The sequence below is a fragment of the Hemitrygon akajei genome, chromosome 11 (assembly GCF_048418815.1).
Source record: "Hemitrygon akajei chromosome 11, sHemAka1.3, whole genome shotgun sequence".
NCBI classification, from domain to species: domain Eukaryota; kingdom Metazoa; phylum Chordata; class Chondrichthyes; order Myliobatiformes; family Dasyatidae; genus Hemitrygon; species Hemitrygon akajei.
In genome coordinates, this window is record NC_133134.1 from 149,100,444 (window position 1) to 149,120,546 (window position 20,103).

The following is a 20,103-nucleotide window of genomic DNA, read 5'->3' on the forward strand; positions in this document are numbered from 1 at the left end:
GAATAGTCAGCATGGCTTTGTCAAAGGCAGGTCATGCCTTACGAGCCTGATTGAATTTTTTGAGGATGTGACTAAGCACATTGATGAAGGTAGAGCAGTAGCTGTAGTGTATATGGATGGGAGTCCCAGAACATATTCCCTGAGGCACACCACTGGTCACCGGCCTCCATGCAAAATGTGACCCGTCTACAACCACTCTTTCATTCTGTGGGCAAGCCAGTTCTGGATCCACAATGCAATGAGCCCTTGGATCCCATGCCTCCTTACTTTCTCAATAAGCCTTGCATGGGGTACCTTATCAAATGCCTTGCTGAAATCAGACCACATTGTAGACCACATCCTTACTATTGTTTGGGATTTTGTATATAACTCCCATCAGAGCCTTTTTAACCTTGCAATTGCTCAGCTCTATCCACAATGTCACTTCTTTCTATGATTTGATTTCATTTTTACCAACAGAGCCATGCCACCCCTCTGCTTACCTGTCTGACCTTTCGATGCAATGTGTACCCTTAGATGTTAAGTTGCCAGCTGCAATCTTCTTTTAGCCACGATTCAGTGATGCCCACAACAATATACGTACCAATCTGTAACTGTGCTGCAGGTTCATCTACGTATACTGCACATATTCAAATATACCCCTTCAGTCCTGTATTCACGCTTTTCGACTTTGTCCACCTTTTACATTGTAACTCATCCTGTTGACTGCAATTTTGCCCTATCATCAGCCTCTCCTTGCTAGCAGTCTCACTATACAGTGCCTCTGTTTATAAACCAAGTCTTCAGCACTATCACTCCGGTTCCCATCCCCTTGTCAAATTAGTTTAAACCCTCCCGAACAACTCCAGCCAATCTGCCCACAAGGATATTGCGACCCTCCTACCCCCCCACCTTAGGTTCAGGTGTAACCCGTCCCTTTTGGGCAGGTCATACCTTTCCCAGAAAAGATCCCAATGATCCATAACTCTGAAACTCTGCCCCCGCTCCAGTTCGCCAAATGGAGGGACGTCCATTTAGAACGGAGATGACGAGAAAGTTATTTTACTAGAGAGTGGTGAATCTGTGGAATTCATTACACAAGCAGTTGTGGAGGCCAAGTTATTTGAGTATATTTAAGGTAGAGGTTGATAGATTCTTGATTAGTTAGAAATAAATGGATATGGGAAGAAAGCAGTAGGTTGGGGCTAAGAGAGAATTGGGTGGGCCATGATGAAATGCCGGAGCTGACTCAATGGGCCAAATGGCCTAATTTTGCTCCTATATTTTATGGTCTTATTTTCTAAATGAGTTGGGAATCTCAGATGGAAAGTAGATGAATAAAAGATGCATGAATGGCAAAAATGTTGCTTGAAACATAACAGATCTTTTCATTACACTTTTGTCCCATAAACATTTTTTCATATCTTCCATTTCATTTTATTGTTGAAATCCATTGATTTCTTTATGTCAAAAGCACTTTCATGTCATAATCTGTACTTATGATATATAGTACTTCTCACATTTATATGGTTATGCTGTAATTTACCTGAAGGCTAAAACTAAAATATCATTATCATTGATATTATAGGCTGATATTTCCTGTGTCAAATACTAAAAGCTGACTCACAAATAGTTAATAACTCCCTTAGTAATTTTGCAGTGTTGGTGATTTCTTCAGTGTGTTGGTGTCAGATTTTTCATCCACTGGTGGTTATCACTTTTTTGTGAAATGTGCAATACAGTTGTTAGAAAAATGAGGAAATTTCTTACCCTGTGAAAAAAGCTGTAAGTCAGTTTTAAAATGATCGACTACTCAATCAGTGCCTAGAAAAAGCATAAAACCTTACTCATCCCTCAAAACAGCGAAAGTTGTAAAAGTGCAGTCACAATTAAAGTTCAAAGTAAATTTATCATCGAAGTAGGTATATGCCACCATATACCGTATAACCCTCAGATTTGTTTTCTTGCGGGCATACTCAACAAATCCAATAAGCTTGATACAATGAAAGACTGCACTCAACAGGCTGACAACTGATGTGGAAAAGACAACAAATTGTGCAAGTACAAAAGAAAAAAATAATAATTCTTCTTTCAACAGTCATGGGTTACAGTGCTGAGCAAGCTATCAGGAGAAAGGGTTTATAAAAACAAGGGATTCTGCTGGAAATTTAGAGAAAAACACACAAACTATGATGGAGGATAGGTTGAGGGGCAAGTGTAGAGCACAAAGGAAGAAATTCTGTTACAGTATGTTTGTTAGGGTAATACTTTGTGCCTTTGTAAATTGTGTCAATAATCAAATTTGGTATTCTCTGTCTGCATTGTATTCATTCCTGTTTGCACCCCAAATTCTCTAACATCAGACATATCTTGATCCCTTACTTCCTCTGTTCAAACATTGACAAGTGTTTTTTATTATGTAAACTGTTTGAACTAAATTTCCCCTGTGTAGCCGCTACCAACCTTACAGGAGCCCTTCTTTTCACAAGTGCCTTCAGTTCCCCATTGTTTATTTATTTATTTGCTTTTAGAGATACAGCACAATAACACCCCTTCCAGCCCAACAAATCCTCCTACCCATTTACACCCATGCAATCAATTAACCTACTAACCAGTTCATCTTTGGAATGTGGGAGGAAACTGGAGCACCCAGAGGAAACCTACATGGTCACAGGGAGAATGTACAAACTTTTTACAGTGGCAGAATTGGACCTTGGTCTTTGGTGCTGTAATAGCATTATGCTAACTGCTACACATGCCACCCCTACTCTAAGTCTCACTCCAAATTTTCTCTCTCCGTGCAATCTTGATGATTCCACTGACTGTAAAATGCCTGCACAGTCCCAGTATGTGACAAAAGATGAAGATTGATAGGTTCTTGATTAGTAAGTGCATCAAAGGTTATGGGGAGAAAGCAGGAGAATGGAATAATAACTCAGCCTTGATGAAATGGTGGTGCAGACACGAAGAGCCAAATGATCTAATTCTGCTCCAGTGTCTTATGGTGTTATCGTTTTGTGGCTCTAAGATTCATCAGTTTTCCCACTGATCTCCCTCCTGGCACTTATCCTTGTAAGCGGAACAAGTGCTACACCTGCCCTTACACTTCCTCATTCACCACCATTCAGGGCCCCAGACAGTCCTTCCAGGTGAGGCGACACTTCACCTGTGAGTCGGCTGATGTGGTATACTGCGTCCGGTGCTCCTGGTGTGGCCTTTTATATATTGGTGAGACCCGGCGCAGACTGGGAGACCGTTTCGCTGAACACCTACGCTCGGTCCGCCAGAAAAAGCAGGATCTCCCAGTGGCCACACATTTTAATTTCACATCCCATTCCCATTCTGATATGTCTATCCATGGCCTCCCCTACTGTCAAAATGAATCCAAACTCAGGTTGGAGGAACATACCTTATATACCGGCTGGGTAACCTCCAACCTGATGGCATGAACATTGACTTCTCTAACTTCTGTTAGTGCCCCTCCTCCCCTTCTTACCCCATCCCTGACATATTTAGTTGTTTTCCTGTTCTCCATCTCCCTCTGGTGCTTCCCCCCCCCCCCCCACCTCCTTTCTTTCTCCCTAGGCCTCCCGTCCCATGATCCTTTCCCTTCTCCAGCTCTGTATCACTTTCGCCAATCACCTTTCCAGCTCTCAACTTCACCCCACCCTCTCCGGTCTTCTCCTATCATTTCGCATTTCCCCCTCCTCCCACTACTTTCAAATCTCTTACTACCTTTCCTTTCAGTTAGTCCTGACGAAGGGTCTTGGCCCGAAACGTCGACAGCGCTTCTCCTTATAGATGCTGCCTGGCCTGCTGTGTCCCACCAGCATTTTGTGTGTGTTGTTGTTTGAATTTCCAGCATCTGCAGATTTCCTCGTGTTTGTTCATCAGTTTTCCAATATGTTCCGAAGGTGGCCCAGTTTGGCAGAGCAAACAGATCAACTCTTGTTGAGGCAAGTTCCTTTAAACCGCTTTCCACTTTGGAGGGTCTTCGCTCGATCTTCTTCTCACCGTTGTGCTGAGGATTGACCTGTCCCTCTGCTGCTATGCCATTGGAATCCATATTAATGGGGATTCCAGGTTCCAGGTTAGGAGGCAAAAGCAAGTCTCTTATTTAATTATTTTACTCATAGAGTCAGAGTCTTACAACAAGGGAACAGGACTTTTAGGTCACTAAGTCTGCACTAGCTGTCAAACACCCACTTATTTTAGTTGAAAATGTTGATGTGTTTGCAATGTGTTGGACGAAACTGTCCAGTCCACGACAGGTGGCCAGAAGATTCAAAGCAGTGGAAGATCTGCCCCATTACTGTGATGTTGTCAGTCGTGTGTGTCATTCACCTCTCTCCCTCCACGTAGAATTGTGCTGCTCATTTGACAATGATCAAAACTTCAGCTTAGCCAGCCATCTTTGGTAAGTTTTCCTAATCGTGCCTTATTTTTGTTAACATGGGCTAGAATTTTCTTTAGGGACTTGTCACCTCTTGACTTTGATCAAGAGTGAACTCACTGGTTGTAAGTGAACTGCAGAGGAACAGGCCATTTGGCCCACAAAGTCTGTGCTGAACATGATGCTCAACTAAACTAATCCCTTTTGCCTACACGTGATCCATATCCCTGTTCCATGCACATTCAGAAAAAGCCTACTTGAAGGTCGCTTGAACACTAGTACAGTATTGTATCTTTTTCATTTACTACAATCCTCCCCTCTCAGACACCTACCACTCTTCATGTAAAAAGAAACTTGGTCTGCATATCTCCTTTAAACTTTCTCCCTCCCACCTTAAAGCAGTGTCCTCTAGTATTTGACATTTGTACCCTGGGAAAAAGATCCTTAATGTCTACCCTATTGATGCCTCTCATAATTTAAAAATTTCCATCCAGCCTCCCTTCAGTCTTCAAAACTGCAAAGTAATCCAAATCTAATCAGTTAAAACTGTTTTTTTAATCACCTAAGATGCTTTGAAGTAATTAAATATATTACAGGAAACAGCTAACTAAAGATTAGCAACATATTTTTCCCTGCCTTTCTTCCCTCAGCTGCGATAATTCCGTTGAAATGAAAGAGCCTGTAGTTCCCATGGAAGGTTTGATCTGGTGCAGGATTTGAGAACAGGTTCTTCTGCACACACACTCTGCTTCTGCAGAACTGTCAGCAAGATAAGACCCATAATATTTATCAATGTTTCTTTCCATCATTCTCCCTTCCAATTTCCTAGTTTAATCAACCATGCAGTGTGGGTGAATTAAAAAATAAACTCTCCATCCTTGTGTCAATATAATAAGCAATATAATTCACAATGATGATCAAGTACTGTATGTAGAACTGATGAAAGCTGATATTAGGACATCCTTGAAATGAAAATAATCAAATTATGCAGATGCCTTAATGCTGATCAGTCATTATCCTCTCTTTTAACAACCAATAACTTTGTAGGCAGTGTGAAGAAACTGAAGCACAATGCTTACCTGAGTTACTCGCACCTCCGTAGTTTTACATTTGATAAAAAGGTTGTCTCATTAGCAGTGATCAGCACATCTTCTGGAGCTGATCTAATGAAACATGATGTTACTACAGCAGTGGTCATTAGCCAATGCCATAGAGATTTGAAAATTTTACATTCTGTTTCCAGTGGTAAGCACACTACTTAGAATCTGTAATGCACAGGAGCATAGCATTTAGACATCGCACATCAATTACAGCACCAGTGATCGTGGATAGGGGTTCAATTCCTGTTGCTGTCTGTAAGGGTTTTCTCTGGGTGCTCCAGTTTCCTCCCACATTCGAAAGATGTATGGGTAAGGGTTAGTGAGTTGTGGGCATGCTATGCCAGTGTCAGAAGTGTTGCGACCTTGTGGACTGCCTCCAGCATAATATTCAGACTGTGATGGCCAGTGGCGCACAATAATGCACCACTGTAAGTTTCGATGTACATGTGACAAATAAAGCTAATCTTTAATCTGTATTGCATTGATCCACCAAGCTGCAGGCTTTCCTCCTGACTGAATCATTAACAGTCTATGAAGTGTCACTTTCTGTATTTGTTTTCATATAATTTGATCTGTCGGTCAACATTGTAGATCAAAATCACGCTTACAACTGCAGCTATGTTAGGCTGAGAATTGTTCAACGACCTGACTCAGAGAAAATCTAATCCAGAGTAAAATAAATCATAAAACAAAACTGTGGACACTGGAAACTTAAGATACTCAGCAGAGCAGGGTATATTCTGTGGAGAAAAGGAAACAGAGTCAATGATACAGAATTTGTAGCTGAAACTCATCATTGACAAATGGAAAAGCTTTTGCTTTTGTCCTTTGTAGATTTTCTGATGTTAATTTGCTGAGTCAATTGCCTTATATATATTACAGTTCTCCATCAGAATCATTCCTGTCTATACCAGTAAATGATCCCTCACAGTTCCAGTTTAATTCATGGAGTTTGTTCAAGTTAGCTTCATGTCATTCCCAGTACACAAGTGAAAAGAAGAATGAAATAATTGTTACTCTGGATCCAATCCAGCACAAAAAAACACAATAAGCTAAAGAGCACAAGAATAATAAAAAAAAACACAATAACTATAAATACTAAAGATAGCTTATATACATAGCTTGATTGCATATCCATAAAGTATCACTAAGCTCAAGAGTGTCTGTTCATAAGGGGACTGAAAGGAAATGTTAAAGTACTGGTTGTTGGGAGTGTGGAGGGGTGGGTTAGTGGGCGGAGGTGTTGATCAGCCTTACTGCTTGGGGAAAGCAATTGTTTTTGAGTCCAATGGTCCTGGTGTGGATGCTACATAGCCTCCTCCCTGATGGGAGTGGGACAAACAGTCTGTGAGCAGGGTGGGTTGTATCCTTTATGATATTAATGGGCCTTTTCTAGCACCTTTCTGTATATATGTCCTTGATGGCAGGTAGGCTGATGCCGGTGATGCTTTGGGCAATTTTGACTACCTGGCGTAGAGCCTTCCTGTCTACCACAATGCAGTTTCCGTACCATGATGTGATACAGCATATCAGGATGCTCTCTACTGTGTACCTGTAGAAAGGCATGAGTATAAATGTGCACTGTCCTGTTTGCTTCAGCCTCCTCAGGAGTAGAACATTCGGTGAGCTTTCCTCCTGGTGTAGAATGTGTTCTGAAACCATGAGAAATTATCTGCTCTCCCAGGAGCTTGGAACTGCTCACATTTTCTACTACTGTGCCACTGATGTAAAGAGGGGTGTGAGTGCTTCAGATTTTCCTGAGGCTGATAACATGCTCATTTGCCTTATTGACACTGAGGAAGAAAGAGGTTGTGTGAATTGAATTGAATTGACTTAATTACTTACATCCTTCATATAAAAATCATATAGGAATAAAAATCTTTACGTTATTATTCTGTCTACATGTGCAATGTGCAATTTATAGTAATTTATAATAAATATTATATACAACAGGATATTCAATATAACATAGAAATACAGTTGTGTCAGCATAAATTAAGCAGTCTGTTGGTCCTGGCTTTTATGCCACAGTACCGTTTCCCGGATGGTAGCAGCTGGAATAGTTTGTGGTTGGGGTGACTCGGGTCCCTAATGATCCTTCGGGCCATTTTTACAGACCTGTCTTTGTAACTATCCTGAATAGTGGGAAGAGCACATCTGCAGATGCGCTGGGCTGTCCGCACCACTCTCTGCAGAGTCCTGCGATTGAGGGAAGTACAGATCCCATACCAGGCAGTGATGCAGCCAGTCAGGATGCTCTCAATTGTGTCCCTATAGAAAGTTCTTAGGAGTTGGGGGGCCCACACCAAACTTCTTCAGCTGTCTGAGGTGAAAAAGACACCGTATGTACAGACCACGTGAGATCCTCGGTGATGTTTATGCCAAGGAACTTAAAGCTGTTCATCCTCTCAACCCACTGATGTCAATAGGGGCTAGTCTGTCTTCATTCCTCCTGTAGTCCACAACCAGCTCCTTTGTTTTTGCGACATTGAGGAAGAGCGTCAGTGTAGTGTCATCAGCAAATTTAATTAGCAGATTGAAACTGTGGGTGGCGACACAGTCATGGGTATAGAGAGAGTAAAGGAGAGGGCTTAGGACAAAGTCCTGAGGGGCACCTATGTTGAGGGTCAGAAGGGCAGAGGTGAGGGAGCCCACTCCTACCACCTGCTAGCGATCTGACAGAAAGTCCAGGATCCAGTTACACAAGGCAGGATGAAGGCCGAGGTCCCTGAGCTTCTTGTTGAGCCTGGAGGGAATTACTGTGCTGAGTGCTGAACTGTAGTCCAAGAACAGCATTCTCACATGAACATCCCTCTCCTCCAAATGTCTAAGGACAGTGTGTAGAGCTGTGGCTATTGCGCCATCTGTTGATCAGTTGTGTCGGTGAGCGAATTGTAGGGGGTCCAGTGTGGGTGGTAACAAGCTGCAGATGTAGTCCTTGACCAGCCTCTGAAAGCATTTGCTTATTATTGAGGTGAGTGCGACAGGACACCAGTCGTTCAGGCATGTTACCTTGGTCTTCTTAGGTACCAAACAAAGGTGGATGTTTTGAAGTGGAAGGGCACTCTACACTGGGAGAGGGAGAGATTTACCTGGCACCAGGCCTCAAACTCTTCCACTTCCTTTCTGTAGGCTGTCTCAGCACTGTTGGTGATGAGCCCCACCACTGTCATATCATTGGCGAACTTGACCATATAATTGCTTAGGTGTTTGGCCATGCAGTCAAATGTGAGCAGAGTGTACAGCAATGGGTTCAGCAAACAGCCCTGGGGGCACCCGCATTGAGGATGATAGGGAGGGAGTAGCGGCTGTGCACCCTGACTATCTAAAGTCTTTTGGCTAGGAAGTCCGACACCCAGTTGCACAGTGGTGTGTTTAGACCAAGGAGTAGGAGTTTGTACACTAAGGTTTGTGGGGCATTCATGTTGAATGCCAAACTGAAATACAGAAACAGCATTCTGACATAAGTGTCCTTGTTTTCTAGGTGTGTCAGGGCCAGGTGCATGGCAGATGGTATGGGATCTGCCATAGAGCAGTTCTGTTGGTAAACATATTGGTGAGTGCCCATCATGGCAGGAGTGAAGTTTTTGATGTGTCATTACTGGCCATTCAAACACTTCATAAAGATCGGCATCAGTGCCACTGGGTAGTAATCATTTTGTTCTGAAGGTGTAGAGTTCTTTGGAGCAGGGATGATGGTGGCTGATTTGAAGCATGTGGGGACAGCGTGATATGTTGAAGATGTCCATGAAGACATCTGTGAGTTGGTCTCTGTAACTTTTTTTTGAGTGCTCTGATTTCCTCCACATTCAAACACTATGATGGTAGATTATTTGGCTGCTGTATGTTGTTCCTTAGTGTAGGAGTTGGTGGGTATGTGAAAGAGAATAAGTTGCAGGATATGGAAACTAAGAGAAAAGGAAATGGAACTGATGAGATTCCTCTTCTGCGTGGACCAGATGGGCCTCATCTTAAGTCGAACCAAGTAAGTAACAAAAACCAGCATCAGAGAGTAACGTTAGAATTGCCAGAAAAGCACAGCTAACAAGTTCAGGTCTTTTATATGAGAAAAAATCCACTCTTACATACAGGAGGTAAATCCCAGCAGTTGGCTGGAATTGCCAACATTTTTCAACAAGTTGGAGCCTATTATTTCTGGTAGATCAAGCTCTACAATTATTAAGGAACAGTTCCTAATCTGAAGTATAAATAGAGAAGGAAGGAGAATTAACATTTAAGTTTGTTGTTTCTTTCAAAATAGTTTTATCACCCTTATGAATTTTATAGTAGCAAAAATCTACTGATTCCAAACTAGTACTGGATTAGAATACAACACTGTCTTTTATCTTCGACTGTAGATTTGATAAGGAGTGACAGGTATATTTGAGATTCATTTCGTACAAATCAATAATTCTCAGTGTCCAATCTAATTTTGAAAATGAACGGTAGCATTTGACCCAGTCTGTTCACATTTACTTTTTTCCATATGAGCAGCAGCACCAATCCAAGTCCCCAAGGGAAGGGTTCAAACCTGTAACCTCAACTGAATGACTTCTGTTTCTCCACAGATGCTACGTGACCTGCTGAGGATTACCAACTTTGTCTGTTGTTGTGCCCAAGTGCGTGTCTTGTTTTTGTATCCCTTTTTTGCATCCCATTTCCTTCAACTATCGAGCAAAATTTAATTTTTATTTGTGATGAGTACTATATCCAGAAATGCATTCCACTTCCTGACAATCCAGCATGTTAAAAGCACTTCTCATGCTTCTTGCCTTAACCTTTTACTCTTACATTTACGTCCTTACATTCTGTCCACTTTTATATGTTTCAATCCTTCACAAGTTTATTAAAACAGACTTCCACTGAATAGCAGATCTAGTTTTTCAAACCTTTCTGTGTGTTTGTGTGTTAATAACTGGATCAGTCTGCCTTACTGTTGACTATGACACATCATCCCTCGAGTATCATAGAACCCACAATGTACAGACGATCTCAATTATGATCTACTAAGGTTATGTATATTAATAATTACATCTTGACTTTCATTTTCTATCCCTCTTTTGCGAGGTTCTGTTCCTGATTGGTATTTTATGACTTTAGTTATTCAGTGGCTAAAAATGTTGCTTTGTTTTGCTTTCATATCATTTGGCTTTCACCTTTTTAAACTGCTGCCGTCACTCTTAACTATGTTTGGACAAAATGTATGACATCTCATTTTGTAAGAGGTTTGTAACAGCATCTGTAAATGCAGACACTGTCCCCCTGAGGTTTCTACCACATCAGTTGATGTGCATCGCGAACAGAAGTGACCTCAGGTACTAGTGCTGTGGAACACAATTACCCACTTGTTAATACATACACTCTCCATTTTAACTAGCTATTAATCCAAGTTATTGCACTTCCAACTGCACATACCTTGAGCTTTCAAATAATACAATTGTAATGATTTTGGAGGAAGCCGGCAGGCCACCGAGTCCTTGAAAGCTCCCTCGAGATTAATTCATTCAGCTGTGTTCCCTTGCACTTTTGCCATATCCCTGTAAATTGCTTTATTTCAAGTTACTTTTGAAGTTTACGTTTGAAAGCCCTGTTTGACTCTGTCTCAGCACAAAGGGTAGGGCATGCAGAGTAAGTGATAGGGTGCTATGAAATGTGGATGAATAGAGGGAGGCAGTTCAAATCTGAATATCCTGAAGTACTGTAGGTTGGGTGGTGAAGGAGGCATGCGGCATTCTTGTTTTAATTTGTTGGGGCATCGGATAAAAAAGTTGAGAAGTTACAGTACGTTGTAGAGCAGATGTATAGTGGATGTTTCCTACAGTGGGGGAGTCTAGAACCAGAGGGCACAGACTCACAACAGAGAGGCATCCATCTAGAACAGAGATGAGGAGGAATTTCTTTAGCCAGAGGGTGATGAACCTGTGGAATTCATCGCCGCTGACCGCTTTTGTGGTCAAGGCATTGGGTATATCTAAAGCAGAGATTGATAGGCTCCTGATTAGTAAGGGTATCAAAGGTTACCTGGAGAAGGCAGGAGAATGGGTTTGAGAGGGATAATAAATCAGCCATGATGGAATGGTGGAGCAGACTCGACAGGCCGAATGGCCTTGTTCTGCTCCTGTTTCTTATGGCATTATGGTCCTAACATTACAAAACTCTGTTTAGACTGCTCTTGGATTATTATCTGCAGGTCTGGTCACCACACTGTAGGAAGGATGTGCTTGCACAGCAGTGTATAGTAGATGGGATTTTTTGTTTTCCCTGTAGCAGAAGAGGCTGAGGGATCACCCAGAAGAGGTATATAAAATTAGAAGAGTTGTAGTTAGAGCAGATAATCAGAATCTTTTGTCCATGATGAGGCAATCAAAAGCAGGTTTAAGATGAGAGGAAAGAATTTTGAAGGTGATCATGGGAAAAGTATTTTTACAAAGAGAATGTTTGAGTGATAGATGAATAAAATAGAAATGGAGGGTTACATGGAGGAAAGGGTTAAATTGATCTTGGAGTAGGTTAAAATGGTGGGAAAGAATCTGTACTGTAATGTGCTGTTCTGTGGTCTGTATCTGGACCAAGAGCAGATGATGAAATCAAATAAAATCACTCTGGTTAAGAGATATTTAGACAGGCACTTAAATATTCAAGGTAAAGGTGGGAAATTGAAACAAATACGATTAGTGTAGACTAGCAAAAAAGTCAGCATGATGTGATGGGCTGAAGGACTGTTTGTCTGCTGTAAAACTCTGTGGCTCTATGACCACCCTAACTGGTGATGAGTTCTACTCTTTGCATGGTGTCTGATAAACCCTTTGCTCTTCACTTTAAATTGCTGCCCTGGTCTTTGAACCATTAATTTATGGGAGGAACTAAACCCAACATGTCCACTTCTAACAAAATCCAATTTATAAAACAATTTTTCCAAGATGAAGTGGAAGGATTGGCTGTTACAAACAGTACTTTTGTGCAAATATATTCTGAGAGACTGTTTCATGGCACTGATATGTGGTCTTTTATGTGACTGTTGATTTGCCCACAGTGGTATTTTGTGTGATAGGTATTCACTGTCCTAGGCCAGGGGGACTCAAGCTCAGAGACTATACCCTCTTCCTATTTCACACACATCAATGTAGGACACAGGACTTCACTTATCATATTACAAGTATATTCCTTGCTCAAAATGCCTATCTGAAGGTGTTCCTGATTCTTTGCAATTTTATTTTTATCTTATGAATCATGTTTTCTAATTCAATTTTAATTTGCTTCCCACATTGTTCACCAACTGCATTTTGAAACCATACTTTCCTCTTAAATGCTATGGGAGGTGATCACACGCAGCATGGAAAAGGGTCTCTTTGCCCAAATCACATCACACTTTGCTGACTAAGTAGCCTTACTGAGCCAGTCCCATTAGACTATGTTTGGCCCATTTCCCTCTAAACCTTTCCTATCTAATCCAGATGTCTTTCTTCTTTCTTCTCGGGCCCTTAGCTCCCGAAGAGGATAAGCCATTGATGATTTCCCATCTCCATCGTCCAAAGTCAATGATCTGGTTGGATGTTTCTGTAATCTATTGTATCCACTGTATGGGGATTAGCCTTTACAGATTCATCAGAGCTGTGTTGGCTGGCCTCGCCTATCTCCGCCTGTCATGACAGGGACATAGGGTTGACATTGAGAGTCAATCCAAATGTCTTTAAAAGTTTAAATTGCAGCTGCTTCTACCACTTTCTCAGGCCGCTCATTCCATACATGCAAGCTGTATGTGTTGACACTTTCTAGTCAGCTTTTTAAAAATATTTCATCCTGATCAACAATTTTGTGTGCAACTTATCTCCCTGCCTTTCCTTAGCTACTTCAACTTTCATTTGTCTCTCTCACTTGCTTAACAATAGTGGTTATTATCTCTTCAGTTTGTACCTTGAACTGCAACAACGTACAGTTACTGCTCCGGATTGTTCATCCAGATTTAATCCATCTGTGTTTTGGTCAGTTCTAGCAACATCTCTCCCATTATACACATGCAAATACACTGCTTGCAATCAAGCTGTTGTATGGTGGCTGAAAATAACAGAATCAAGAGCATTCTTCTAAAGCTTTTCTCTTTGAGCATTTGCTGTGCGATTGTAAGGCTTAAATCCAACACTTCACAGCTGCCCAACATGATGCCACAGTTATGTCAAAATAAGGAAACGGCTGAAGGCTGTTTATGTTCTTGCTACAGCTTTCCATCAATGCATGATGATTGCACTAGTCTGTATGTCGCATGCTGGATGCAACTGTGAAGCAACATCCAAATGTTGATACAAAAAGCTTGAAATTGCTCATTTCTTCTTCCGACTTGGAGCTTGGCTTGTGCAGTGAGCTGATGTTTTTTTTTTAATATCTGATTCCAAATTTTTGTCCATTCACATCGGAAAAGGGAGAATCTGTGCCAAAGATGAGAGTCTCAACATTTCAGGGCTGAGTTGTGCGCATTCTGTCATAAAAGTGTCCAAATTATTCAGAAAGAATCTCAGAATATCCTGGTGGCTAAAGGGACATAGCATTGAAAGTCATTACGGAAATGAAGTGCCACTTTCTGCTAAATGTGAAAAATGGCTTTAGCCTTTGATGAACACGTGCTTGGCTCCAAAGTTGCCAGATTACAATGATATTTTGACTGAGTAAAGTTTAGAAATTGGGTTGAATTCACTATACACAGATTTTCAGACCAGACTGGCTGCATTGACATTTCTGATCAAGTCTGTTGAGAGTTGATTATCATTTAGACGATTTGCAGTAGTGTAAAGCTGGGCAAATATTCTGACTGGGGTCCACCTTTTATCAAAAGTAATTAAGAATAAACTGTTGCTAACTGATATTTATTATGTCATTCCATGAAATCGTACTGCATAAAATTTTTCTAGTGTGCATAATTCTGCAAGTGCATTAGCTCCCCACGGTTTAATTTAACATTTGTCCAAGGATTCTCAAATAGAGGAAAAGGTACGCTGTAATGTTCTAAAACAGAAAATAGCTCTCAATCTGTAGATCTGTCAGAAATGAAAGATGCTTCTGAACTGTAAGCCAAACACTGTGATGTCTATTCAAGCTCTGAACCCAGTTTTTTGTGTAAACGTTGCCCAGTGGGACTAACATTCTAAAGTGTTGCTGCTCCCTTGAAGACCTGGCGACTGATGAAGTAAAGGGAAAGATTTTGATGATTTATTTTCATTCTTAAAGCATAAAACTTTGTCCTTCATCTCAGGTAAAAGTAGCTTTAAGGATTTTAGGGCAATGGTGTCAACACTCTGAAGCAGCCCATGCAGTATAAAACTGGGACATTGTCAGTAAAGCAAACCTACAAAATAATAGGTTGCAGAAAACTTGGTAACATCTGGGCTCGTGATTGTTGTCATAAAGATTCAATTGTTAGCAAACATGTTCTGAATTTGAGATTATATGCGCAAAAATGCTGCTCTCACTGTGCATGCAAGCTGACAGGATGTTCTTCTAAGTGAAACAGTGATTTCTAATAGCATTTGACAGAGGATGCATAAAGTAGCTATCCTGATGTGCTCTCACATACATCGTGTCATTTGATGGAGTCAACAACTCAAGAGCATTTTTTCCAAAAGTTTTGACCAGCAGCAAATGTTATCACGATGTAGTTAGTCTCCCTCGAACCACTCTCTTCTGGCTATTTTTTTAAACATATAAAGTAGAAAGTCATTTGGTCTAACAAAAGGTTCTCCATCTTGAGCAGGTCCCCCTTCACGATGACTGGAATAGCACTCTTTCACGTGGAAAAGTGGGCGAAATTCCCTGTCGGCGAATGCGCAGCGGCAGCTACATCAAGGCAATGGGAGACGATGACAGTGAGGACTCTGAGATGAGCCCCAAACCATCTCCAAAGACTGCAGCGCGACGTCAAAGCTACCTGAAGGCCACGCAGCAGTCTCTGAGTGACCAGATCAGTCAGCGGAAGTGAGTCCCTCATCTACGCTCATTTTATCAGTTTGATTTATTACACTGATGCAGAAAAATAACATTATTTTCCATGGAAAGTGATAGTGTTTCATTATCATATTCTTTCTAACAATCTGCAAGTTATTAAAAAAAAGACCCTGCCAAAAAGGGTTTCCAAACTATTAGCTCCTACAAGGCAACACCTACAAAATGCTGGAGGAACTCAGCATGTCAGGCAGCAGCTATGGAAATGAATAACCAGATGACGTTTCAGGGCTGGAAAGGAAGGGGGATGACGCTAGAATAAAAAGGTGGGGGGAAGGGGAAGGAGGAGAGCTAGAAGATGTTGAGTGAAGCCAGGTGAGTGGGAAAGGTAAAGGGCTGGAGAGGAAGCAATCTGATTGGAGAGGAGAGTGGACCATAGGAGAAAGGGAAGGAGGAGGGGACCCGGGGGGAGGTGTTAAGCAGGTGAGAAAAAGCAGGAGGCCAGAGTGGGGAATAGAAGAAGAAGAAGGGGGGAGGGGATTTTTTTACTGGAAGGAGCAATCAATATTCCTGCCATCAGGTTGGAGGCTAACGGGATGGAATATCAGGTGTTGCTCCTCCACCCTGAGGGTGGTCTCATAGAGGAGGCCATGGTCCGACTTCAAGGTACTTGCTGTTTGCAGTAATTACAAATGGATTTGTTTTGGGAAAATCAGTAGAAGCAAGTTCTTCATTCCAGTTAAGGTTCAAGGTTGTTTAATGTCATAGGAATTAAAACAGCTTCTTGGGTGTATAAGAATCCACTGAGTGGCCGCACCTGGATCACACTTTTATTTGTAAGACATGATGTAAAGATAAGAATTGTTACAGTATATATTGTTGGTTTTCTGCTTATCCTTACAATATTGTGGAATTTACTTCGGGCCCTTTGAGGAATGCCACTCAACAATTCCCCCCCCCCCTCCCCATTTAATCCTAGCCTTATTAGGGGACAATTTACAATGACCAATTAACCTACCAACCAGTACACCTTTGGACTGTGGGAGGAAACCCACGCAGTTGCAGGGAGAACATACAAACTGCTTACAGGCAACAGCGGGAATGGAACCCAGGCCGCAGGTCTGTAAAGCATTGTGCTAACCACTACACTACCATGGTACCCCAATGATGACCCAGTTTTGGAATATGTCCATATGCTTAAAAAGTGCAATGCATTGTTTTCTCATCTGTCTGTACTAACCTGAACGACAAAATAAGAGAGACTCAAGAGATTGTGATTGTTAGAATCAGGAGCAAAAAAGTTCAAACTCTGGAGGGAAATGGACAGTTAATCTTCCATTTGATATCTTTCATCTGGGCTGAAAGAGTAGAGGAGAAATAGATAAATGTGGAGAAGGGTGGGGCAAAAGCTGGCAAGTGATAGGTGGAAGGTCTTCAAGGGTCCCAAAGGGTCTCGGCCCGAAACATCAACTATTCATTTCCCTCTGTAGATGTCTGCTGACCTACTGACTTCCTCCAGTGTTTTTGTGTGTTGCTCCACATTTCCAGTATCTGCGGTCACTGAGTGATAGTTGAATCCAAATGAGGAGTAATGAATGCCAAATGGAAAAAGAAAGAGTGGGAATAACAACAGAAGCTGCAAGCTGATTGGTAAGGACAACAAAAGGCTGTATATGATGGAATTTGATAAGAAAGATGGTGCATGGAGCGTAAGGGAGTGGCAGATGGGAACAGTGGGGAAAGAAGATCCTGTGGGGGAGTGTGTGGCAGCTGGAGAAGGTGGAGGAAGGGAACAATGTCTAACACTACTACAAAGTTTTGAAGAAAGCAAACATTGAGACAAAGTGCATCTGGACACCAGTCTTTAGTGATACTGTTGACAGTACCCATACCAATTATTACTGCATTTTTTCTGTAACAGGCAAGTATAAATTGATATTCATTTGGATATTATTGCCAATCTGAATGATAGTGATCAACAAATCACAGTAATATTCCCTCTACATTATGCTTATTGTGACAATTATAGAGTGAGTACTTATGGGTTTACATCAAAGCATTGAATCGGGGAACAAATCTTAACTGTACTGAATTGAACAGACAGGTAAACCAATCCAGGGAAGCCTCGGCCTTCCTTGGATTGTGGATGGAGTATCTAGCATGATCCATTCTTTTCCTTAGAATGGCCACATTGAATGGAAATTGTTTTGGTGTTTTTTGTTAATTTTTGTTAATAATAATGTCTTTAATTAAATTATTTGAGTTTTGCTATGAAATAGTTTTATGGTTTTTTAAGTTTTTAAAATCAGCTAAATCTGTTTCAAGTTTCTCAAGACTGATTATCACAGCCATTGGGACAATAAGTTCACAAAGCTGAGTCACTGCTCATGGGTCAGCATTCTTTTTTGGAACAGTTGGACTCTGTTGGGTACAATTGGGTCAAGCACAATCTAGCTCCAGTCTGTTCCAGCAAAGTGAGCAGGCGATCAGTATTAGCCTAGGCAGATAATAAGCCCTACTGCTGCTCTTCAAAAGTATTGCTTTAGTATCTTTCAGAACTCAGTTCAATAAATGTCACGTGCAAAAGTTGGCAGCAGCATTCCAGCATAGAATTTGCGCAAACTGCTTTGAATAAAGCCCACTATGGGCGTCACGGTAGCATAGCATTTAATGCAAACTTTTACAGTGTCAGAGACTAGGGTTCAATTCCTACCACTGTCTGGAAGGAGCTTGTATGTTCTCTCCATAATTGCATGGACTTCCTTCAGCTGTCCCAGTTTCCTCCCACATTCCAAAGAAGTACGTTCAGGATAGAGTTAGTAAATTGCAGACATGCTATGTTGGCGCTGGAAGGTTGGTGACACTTGCCCTCAGCACAACCTCGGACTGTTGGTTATTGACAGAAATGACAGATTTTGCTGTATGTTTCAATGTACATGTGACAAATAAAGCTAATATAATCTAATCTAAGTGGGAACTGAGCCCAGAATTTTTTGACTGAGAGGTGAGAGAGCAGTTATCTAAGCTATGGTTGACAGGCAAAATGTTGACCAGATTGATTAGGATGTGATAAATTGGGATTTCTTTCAAAGTAGTATAAATGCATTTGAATGAAACTATACTTTAAAATATGAAGTCTCTACATATTTAGTGCATTCCTTCCTATAGGCCACACTACGTCCAGCAAGAGAGGCCCAGGTCACGTTTGCATGACCTTGCAAAAGAAAATTGCTTTTGATAAAACAGCATCAATCTAACTTGTTGACAATTAGTCATGCTCAATAGCTCAGGCAATCGTATCTTACAGCTCATTTACAATGCAGTGGCTGGCCATTTGAGAATCTGCAGAGGACACCCTGGAGCCCAGCTTGGAACACTTATCTCATTAACTTTAATAGACCGTAATGTCCTTGTATTGATGAAACCATTCAATTACTCTGAATCTATTACCAACAGTACACCAGAATAACATCCACATCAATAGCATGATTCCACTTTTGCTGGAGTTTGTTTTGCCTCTTGATTCATTCATAAAACAGAGGAATATAAAATTCTCAGTTGCTTCTGTACTGCCATTGTTTGCCCAGAGTAATGGTCAGGGGCATGCAGAGATGATGTGGGGGCCAGCAGGACCCAATAATCACTGAGTATATAAATGACATTAAGTATTATTATTAAGGAATTAAATATCATTAAGTATATAAATTTATATTTATGCACAATTAGAGATTGGTCAGTTTGACATTGTGGGCATGACTGAGTCGTGGCTGAAAGAAGGCCGTAGTTGGGAGCTTAACGTCAAAAGATATACTTTGTATTGAAAGGACAAGCTGGAAGGCAGAGCTGGGTGGTGCGGCTTGTTGGTAAGGGATGGAATTACACCTTTGAAAAGAGGGTCAGAGAATGTTGAATTTTTGTGGGGGGAGTTAAGAAACAGCAAGGATTAAAAAAAAACACATTGTGGGAATCATATGCAGGCCTCCAAATAGTAGCCAAGATGTGAGGTTGAGATTGCAAAGGGAGCCAGAAGAGGCATGTAATAAGGGTAATGTCACAATTGTAATGGGGGACTTCAGTAGGCAAGGGGATTGGGAAAATCCGATTGGTGTCGGATCGCAAGAGAGGAAATTTCCTGGATGCCTACAAGATGGCTTTTTAGAACAGTTTGTACTTAAGCCTACCCAGGGAAAGGCTGTCATAGACTGAGTGTTGTGTAATAACTCAGATCTTAATATGGAGCTTGATGGAAAGGAACATTTAGGAGGCAGTGATCATGATATGATTGAGTTCATACTGCAATTTGAGAGGGAGAAGCATAAGTCACATGTATCAGAATCATAATGAAATAAAGGGAATTACAGAGGCACGAGACAGGAGCTTGCCCAGGTGGATTGGAGGAGGTACTGGCGGGGATGATGGCAAAGCAGAGATGGCTGAAGTTTCTGGGAATAGTTCACAAGGCACAGGAAAGATATGTCTCACAGAGGAAGAAGTTCTCAAATGGCATTGCTAGGCAACCGTGGCTGACAAGAGAAGTTAGGGACTGCATAGAAACCAAGGAAAAGTCATATAAGGTAGCAAAAGTGTATGAGAAGTTGGATGATTGGGAAGCTTTTAAAATCCGGCAAAAGGCAACTAAAAAGAAGCTAAAAGAAGGGAAAAGATGAAATATGAGGGCAAACTAACCAATAATATAAAGCT

General features: G+C 41.3%; 1 protein-coding gene across 6 annotated transcripts in view; it reads left to right on the plus strand.

Annotated features, from left to right (window-relative positions):
- LOC140736115 (disks large-associated protein 4-like) overlaps window positions 1-20,103 on the plus strand; it is an 835,615-nt gene that overhangs the window by 628,332 nt on the left and 187,180 nt on the right. For all 6 annotated transcript variants that reach the window (XM_073061900.1, XM_073061903.1, XM_073061899.1 and 3 more), the window contains one exon: window positions 15,215-15,435. In XM_073061900.1, coding sequence (XP_072918001.1) covers window positions 15,215-15,435 — 221 coding nt within the window. The remainder of the gene's footprint in view (window positions 1-15,214; window positions 15,436-20,103) is intronic.